Source organism: Hyaena hyaena, unplaced genomic scaffold, assembly GCF_003009895.1.
Source record: "Hyaena hyaena isolate Hyena2069 unplaced genomic scaffold, ASM300989v1 scaffold_281, whole genome shotgun sequence".
Lineage (NCBI taxonomy): Eukaryota > Metazoa > Chordata > Mammalia > Carnivora > Hyaenidae > Hyaena > Hyaena hyaena.
The window spans coordinates 343861-351884 of record NW_024080914.1 but is presented as its reverse complement, the minus strand read 5'-3'; the positions used below and the strand labels follow the sequence as shown (position 1 = coordinate 351884).

The window sequence follows — 8024 nt, the reverse complement described above, 5'->3', positions numbered from 1 at the left end:
AAAAAAAAAAAAAAAAAAAAAAAAAAAAAAAGAGTCGTATGCTCTACCAACTGAACCAGCCAGGTGCCTCATGGTGGAAAGGGCATCTTAACCCAAGCCTGCCTAATTTTTTTTTTTTTTTTAATTTCTGAGAGAGAGAGAAAGAGAGAGAGAGAGACAGCGTGAGTAGGGGAGGGTCAGAGAGAGAGGGAGATGCAGAATCTGAAGCAGACTCCAGGCTCTGAGCTAGCTGTCAGCACAGAGCCCGTCACGGGGCTCGAACCGATGAGCTGTGAGATCATGACCTGAGCCGAAGTTGGATGCTTAACCGACTGAGCCACCCAGGCACCCCAAGCCTGCCTAATTCTGAGACTCTAAACCTATAATGCTACAGGCGCTCAGTCAGTTAAGTGGCCAACTTTGGCTCAGGTCATGATCTCATGGTTCATGGGTTTGAGCCCTGCATTGGGCTCTGTGCTGACAGCACAGAGCACGCTTCAGATCCTCTGTCTCACTCTCTTTCTGCCCTTTTCCCACTCACTCGCTCTCTCTCAAAAATATGTCAACATTAAAAAAATAATAATAAAGGGGCATCTGGGTGGCTCAGTCAGTTAAGTATCCAACTCCAGCTCAGGTCACGATCTCACAGTTCATAAGTTTGAGCCCCGTATCGGGCTCTGTGCTAACAGCTTGGAGCCTGGAACCTGCTTCAGATTCTGTCTCCCTCTCTCTCTGCCCCTCCCTTGCTCAGGCTTTCTCTCCCTCTCAAAAATAGACATTAAAACTTTTTAAAAATAAAAAAAAATAATAATGAAAAAATAAACAGAGCGTCTCCACTAGACAAGCACGGAAAGTCCAGTCATCCTTCAAGATCCTTCAAAATGCCCCTTGAACCATTATGACTTTCCCCAGTAAAATTAATCTCTCCCCAACTTTTAGGAATGTAGCCTAAGGAAACATTCAGAAGTTAAGCTTAAAGATGGAACAATTCATGTTGTTATTTAGCACAGCAAAGAAAAAGAAGAGAAAGAAAACCTAAACGTCCAACCAAAGGTGAACAGTTCATTATGATACAGTCATACAGCAGAATACGATAGAATGGATTTTGCTTAAAGCATATTTTGCTTTCATATATATAGATAGCACACTATTCATAAAGGAAAGACTGCAGTTTAACACCAACAGTAAGTATTTATCTCTCTATAATAGGATTACATGTGATTTTAAATTCTCTATATTCGTTTTCCCATTTTTCTACACTGAACACAATGCCTCTTTCTTTTATTTTGAGAAGTATATTTTTGTTTTTGTTTTATTTTTTTTAGAAAGCGAGCATGGGGGGGGGAGGGGCAGAGGAAGAGAGAATCCCAGGCAGGCTCCATGCCCACCACAGAGCCTGAGGCAGGGCTCAATCCCATGATCTAAACCAAAATCAAGAGTCAGATGCTCGGGGCGCCTGGGTGGCTCAGTCGGTTAAGCATCTGACTTTGGCTCAGGTCACGATCTCACAGTTCGTGGGTTCGAGCCCCATGTGGGACTCTGTGCTGACAGCAGCTCAGAGCCTGGAGCCTGTTTCATATTCTGTGTGTGTATCTCTCTCTCCCTCTCTGACCCTCCCCTGCTCATGCTGGCTGGCTGTCTCTCTCTCTCTCAGAAATAAATAAAACATTAAAAAAAAATTTTTTTTAAAAGAGTCAGATGCTCAACCTACTGAGCCTGGCACACTCTTCTTTTCTGCTTAGTCAGTTTATGTCTGCAGTTCCTTGAGAAGAGGATGTTTATGTCCCCAGCTCCTAGCCCAGTGCCCTGCCAGAGGTGTCCCCACGGTCCCTCCTGAAGCACACGGTGAGGACAAGGTGGTCACACAGGGTGGAGGCTCCCAGCGGACAGAAGCCACCAGCAACCATCCCTGTACATGCAGGCCAATCCACCGCAGAAAAGCTACTTCTTTCTCCTCCTTTATTAGGGAATCTTTGAGGGCGCCTGGGGGGGGGGGGTGTCAGGGAGTTAAGCATGTGACTGTTGATTTCGGCTAAGGTCATGATCTCCCGGTTCAGGAGATCAAGCTCTGTCTCGTGCTCTGTGCTGCTCGTGGCAGAGCCTGCTGGGGAGTTTCTCTCCCTCTCTCTTTGCCTCTCCCCACCCTCTCAAAAGAAATAAATAAACTTAAAAAAAGAAAAAAGAAAGAAAACTGTGTTTCCTCTACACATCCTGTCTATTAGAATGTTCTTCAAGTCGCTTTTGTGCCATGATTTGTTTGAATTCCATTTTTTGTTTAAAGGGAAGAAAAAGGAGGGAAACCAGCCAGCCAGCCAGCCAGCCTCTCTGGTCTTCTCTAAGAATTCCTCCAATCTTCGCCTCCAGGCCTATGCACCCCACAGGGAGCCTCCAGCTGTAAGGGCGCTGGAGCTGGGGAGTGGGGGGGAGCCCTCACCTCCAAAAAGTGACTCACGGGTTTCCTGATGTGGGCCAACTGTTTCCAATACCCCCAGCTCTCCTAAGAACTTAAAAAAAAAAATTTTTTTGTAATGTTTATTTATTTTTGAGAGAGAAACAGAGTGCACACAAGTGGGGGAGGGGCGGTGAGAGAGGGAGACACAGAATCGGAATCAGGCTCCAGGCTCTGAGCTGTCAGCACAAAGCCCCACGCGGGGCTTGAACTCCTAGACCGTGAGATCATGCCCTGAGCAGTTCACCGACGGAGCCCCCCAGGCGCCCCGACCCCTCAGAACTTGCTGGTAGCAGGTGTGGTCACTGCTTTATCCCCACCCTCGCGCACAGCACAGCGCTGGCACACGGCAGACGCCAATGTTTACTGGATTAACAAATGAATTTGACAAAGCAATACCGTCAGGACCCGGACCCAGGGCTTCTGCCCCCGGTTCGCCCTTTCCTCCCCACGGGTCACCCTGTAGAGACTGAACTCGCTCCTGGAGGCTGGGGTGGGGCCGATAAGGAATGCGTGGGCAACAGGAAGGCTCTGTGAGAGGCCGGGCTAAGTCTAAACAGCCCTTCTTGGCTGTACTTAGAGTGACGTCAGTGGCTGGCCCAGCCCTCAGGAGGGCAGCAGGTGGGATGGGCAGTGTAGACAGAAGAGCTTTCCCTGACCTCTCTCTGCGGAATTTCCAGTTCTACCTGCTGGGCTCCTCCCCGCCCCCACCCATCTCCCCATCACAGGGTTGGGCAGGCCCACCGAGGGCTCGCTCCCTCCAGGAGCCTGGCATCCAACTGCCTGCCAGCCAGCTGCTTCCTCCTGTCCTTCCCCCACACTGCAAAACAAATACCACAGCCGGACTTTAGACAGAAACCCTGCTTATCAGGGAGTCCCAGACAGATGAACTCTGAGTTTTCAATGCCTGCAAAAGCCAGGATGCATCCACTCACACGGCTTCCACAGCCCCCTCACCACGCTGCACCCTCGTCCACAATTACATCTGACGGGCGGCCAGCCACGTCTTTCCTGGACCGCTGCACAGGAAGCTGGTCTGAGTTTAGAGGCCCCCAAGGCCTCTCCCCGATGCTAACAGATGCAAAAAACAAGGTCCACCATTTCCTACTTGATCACACAACCTGCGTGTAGCTTTTAACCTGTCTTCGAGCAAGGGTGTCAGCCCTTTCAGTGTCCACCGAACGGGTGGCCCTTGACCCCGTGGCCTTGGGGGTGGGGAGAGTGGGATCCTAATGACCAAGGCCACGACCCCCGTGATGCCGACAGGAAAAGGTCCCCAGGGTATCCCGAAGCAAACTGAACAAGGGGCCTGATGTAGTTAAGTCTGTAGTGTGCCTCTTTTCGGGTAAGAAAAGGAAGAAACAAATACATATTTATATGTAATTGTACCTGTGTAACAAAACACTGGAAAGAGACATAAGAAACTGGGGGTGGGGGGGCATGGACTGAACGGGAACAGGTGGACAGTTCCCACCTTTCTAGATAGATCTTCTGATTTCAAACCATGTCAATGTATTAACCTGTTCTTTTTCATTGCAGGAGCTCTACCCCAAACCCAAACGAGGCTGGAGACCCCTGGCAAGCCTAGATCACAAAGAAACCAGACAGAAATGTGGCGAAGTGAAAGTGTCCTGGGGGCTTCACCAAGCGAGCAGAAGCACTGGAATTCAGTCACCGCCCATTTCCTAGTTCCTAGTTTCTGCTGCCATCGGCCACTAGGTATCCAGGGAACAATTCTTTCCTGGGAGTAGATTCAACTGGCAGGTATGGGGAGGGGGAAGGAGAAGGAGAAATGACTCACTGATGTGGAGTTTGAGCAAAGCTGGAGACCAAAGCTGGAAGGGCCAGGGTGGGAACCATCATGGAGAAGACCAGGGTTCGCGGACCGACACAGGCACAGGGCAAGCAGCCCCTCCCTCCGGGAACGCCTCAGTGGGGACCCCACCCTCAAGTGGGGTGGGGAGGAAGGACCGACCCAGGTTCCCCTTTCTTCCCCGTGGTTACACCTAAAGCCTCCTCTCACACAGGTCCATGCTAAGCAGAAATACCTCCCCCTGCCTGGGAGATGGCTAGAAACGCTCCTAAATGCCGGCTCCCCAGGGAGAGGGAGACCGTGTTCTCGGTCACTGGTCGTGCTTTTCCCAGGCCCAGGGCCCTCCATGTTTGGGCTCCAATCCCTGCCCAAGCAGCTCGGGCCTTCCTCTCCACTGGGCTCCTCAAACTGCGGTTAGACCTTTGCTTCACTTGGGTCATATCCTGCCCTTTCCTCTTTAATGACTAGCAGCCCTGATGGGAGGAGAGCATGGGGGCACCCACACACGATCCAGACATCCCAAGGTCAGAGGGCAGACCAGACACCCAAGAAACAGCCCTTAATGGAGCACCTGGGTGGTGCAGTCGGTTAGGTGTCTTGACTTTGGCTCAAGTCAGGATCTCATAATTCATGGGTTCGAGCCCCACGTCAGACTCTCAGAGCCTGGAGCCTGCTTCAGATTCTGTCTCCCTCTCTCTGCCCTTCCCCCACTCATGCTCTGTCTCCCTCTCTCTCTGCCCCTCCCCGTTCATGCTTCCTCCCTCTCTCTCTCAAAAAAATGAATAAAACATTAAAAAATAAAGTAAGTAAATAAAAACCAAAGAGCTCTTACTCTTCTACCCTTGACATTTGGGAACTAGCAGGGTTCTCCCTTGACCTACTCTCCTGGGTCAGCATTCCTTCGTCATCACAAATCCAAAGAGCTAGCAGCTCCCCGATAATAATCATCCCTTCGTGCACATGTAACATAGCCCTTGTCCTGGTCAATCCGCAGGACAAGCATTATTACTCTTGCTCCGCAGATGGAAAGACTGAGCCACTAGCCTAAGATCACAAAGAAGGCAGAGAGTCAAGCTAGAAGCCAACTCGAGTCAAGCCAACGAGGATGACTCTTGGTTCCATCCTCATTGTACTAATCAAATCATGCCCCCCAGGTCCAGGTCCAGATTTAAATGTGACAGGATAGGGCTGCCTGGGTGGTTCAGGCGTTAAGCGTCTGATTTTGGCTCAGGTCATGATCTTGTAGTTCGTGGGTTGGAGCCCCATGTCGGGCTCTGTGCTGACAGCTCAGAGCCTGGAGCCTGCTTCGGATTCTGTGTCTCCCTCTCTCTGCTCCTCCCCTGCTCATTCTCGATCTCTCTCTGTCTCTCAAAAACAAATAAACGTTAAAAAAAATTTTTTTTTAGGTGACATGGTCGGTTCCCCATCCCTTGGACATGTTACTTCTCAGGACCCACAGTCCTGTCGAGCTGATGCAACATCACCTCAGGCTCCCTCTGAACCCTCTGAACCCCTGAAAAGACTAGAAGACGTCCCTCAGCTCAGGACAGTGCTACCACAATTCTTTCAGTGCCTGTATGTGGTTGCTGGGTGACATCACGATGCAGAACATTAGGAAGAGAGAAAGGGAAAGAGGAAGAGGAAGAAGAATGTGGCTCCAGCAAGCTTATGAAACGACATACACGGTCACAAAGAGTCACCGCTGAGAAACTTGTGGGTCTGGGGAAGAACACACTGGTACAGCATGAGGCTGAGAACACAGAACCAAACACCAGCCATGGGTGTGTCACAAGCACTTCCATGGCACGGGCAGAAATGAAAAAGCTGGAGCATAGGAAAAGACTGGAAACAAGCAAAAAGGAAAATGGAGGCAGAGAATGAAAGCGACGAGTGAGAGGTAAGTCTCGTGGGAACTGAAGAGGTAAGAGAGTGGACCCCAGAGAGCTATCCCAAACTGATGTTTGATATCCTAATTCCTGGCTCACAGGGTGCTTGAGATGCCAGAGCCAGGAGTGGAAAAAGGAAAAGAGAGCAAATGGGCTCTGATTCCATTCTCACCCAGGCCCTTTCAGCAATTTGGAAAAGTCATTTCCCCTCTCTGGACCTGTTTCCTTGCCTGTACAATAGGACAGGGTTAGGTTTGCCTCTGGTCCAGTTCACCCCAAGGGGTTGTGTTTTTGTGATAAGGGACAAAGAAGTTGTCAATCCATTCGTCTAAGGGCAGGGAATCTACTTCCACCCTTCGACACTGTGCAAAACGAAATGCCTTATAACCGCCGATGCTGAATTTTTTTTAATTGTTCATTTCGTTTACATTTCCTGAAGCATGGACCTCAAGGGAACAACAAAGATCCTCACGGATCGCATACCCCCACCACAACCCACAGAATCACAGACACTCAAGAATCTGGTGGATACACCTCCAGCTGCTGACACAGGTTGCCTAAACCAAGGCCCAAAACATACCGGCAGCCGGGTCCAAATCTATCTATAGACGGAAGCAAGCCCCAGCAAGTGAGCCTCATTGTTCCACAGGAAAGGGAGTTTACAAAGGAAACAAAAACTCAGGAACGGGGGGGGGGGTGGGGAGGGCAAAGCCCTGGCTCCGAGAAGCCTGCAGCCAAAGAACAGACAGGTCCTCCCCCTGGGAATAGTCCCCCGGTCAACATTTGCCAAGGGCTCTCAAGGTAGCTACTCCAGAAAGGAACTTTTAGAGCTGTTCTGAGAAAATTCAGATTTCAAATTGATTTCCTCTTGGGACTTTGAACCCAGACATTGCCCAGAGCAACCACCCCACGGCCCGGGAAAGAGATGACCCCCCCTTCCCCCCCCCCCCCGTAGGTCTGCCCTGCCCACCGTTTGGGAGCAGAGTTCCCAGGGGCCAAAGTCAGGGGTGCGAGGCTCGGGGCTTCTCTCGGGTTGTGCGCGGATGTTGGCTGCGTGTTGGGTGGGGGGCAGGATGGCCCCCCAGGCGCGTGTGGAGGGGTGCGCCTGGGCAGATGTGTGCAGGGTCCTCACGGCTAAGTGAGGCTGGGGAAAGTGAGGCCACCCCCTCCCTGGTTTTCGGCCGAGTGCTGGAGAGCGGCGGCTCCCTCCGGGTGGGTGTAAGGGCAGGGGGTGGGGGAGGGGAGCCAGGCACCCGCCGGGGGAAGGGGGAGGGGAAAACAGGGAAGGGCCAGGAGTGGAAAAGTGGACTCGCAGGGTGAAGCTGGCAGGTTTCTCAACTCCTCGCCTGCCGCGGGCGAGGGGCGTGGGGAGCGCCTCCCTCCAACCTCTGACCCGACCCACCGATTCCTCCCAAAACTCCGGGAACTTACCCAGGATGACCAATGCGAAGAGAAGCAAATGCTTCCTCCCGGCTCTCGCCTTGGTCCCCATGACGATCAGGATCCAGATGCTACACGGCCGCCGCAGCCCGGGAGTCAGATTCACCCGCAGCCGCTGGGGGACTAAACTCTGGCCGCCAGGTCTAGCCCCGCCCGGCCCCGCCCTCCACGGCGATTGGTCGGCGCCCCGCCCCTGCGCGTTCCCATTGGTGGAGGGAGCCGCCGCTCCCGTTGAGTGATTCACCGTCGCCAGGTGCAGCCTCGCCCGGTGCTCCGCGCTCCCTGCGCTGGGCGCCTTTCCAAGTCCCAGTCGCCTCTGATTGGCCCGGGGGACTGTCGCGTCAGGAGACCAGCGCTCACCTTCTGCAGGTGAGGACGCCCTGATTGGCCGGCGTTCCTGAAGTAGGGACTTTCTGACTGGCTAGGTTCTGAGTCAGGACGGGAGGATTGGAGGGAG

The 8024-nt window shown here is 52.3% G+C and overlaps 1 protein-coding gene across 3 annotated transcripts in view; it reads right to left on the bottom strand.

Moving 5' to 3' along the window:
- Positions 1-7820, bottom strand: part of F11R (F11 receptor) — a 25452-nt gene extending 17632 nt beyond the window's left edge. For 2 of the 3 annotated variants that reach the window (XR_005530876.1, XM_039246456.1), the window contains exon 1: positions 7559-7820. Coding sequence is in view for 2 of the 3 variants with exons in the window: in XM_039246456.1 (XP_039102387.1) it covers positions 7559-7619 (61 nt within the window). In the remaining variant the exon portion in view is untranslated. The remainder of the gene's footprint in view (positions 1-7558) is intronic. The other variant, XM_039246455.1, reaches the window with a different exon arrangement.
- Between the last annotated feature and the right edge of the window lie 204 nt (positions 7821-8024).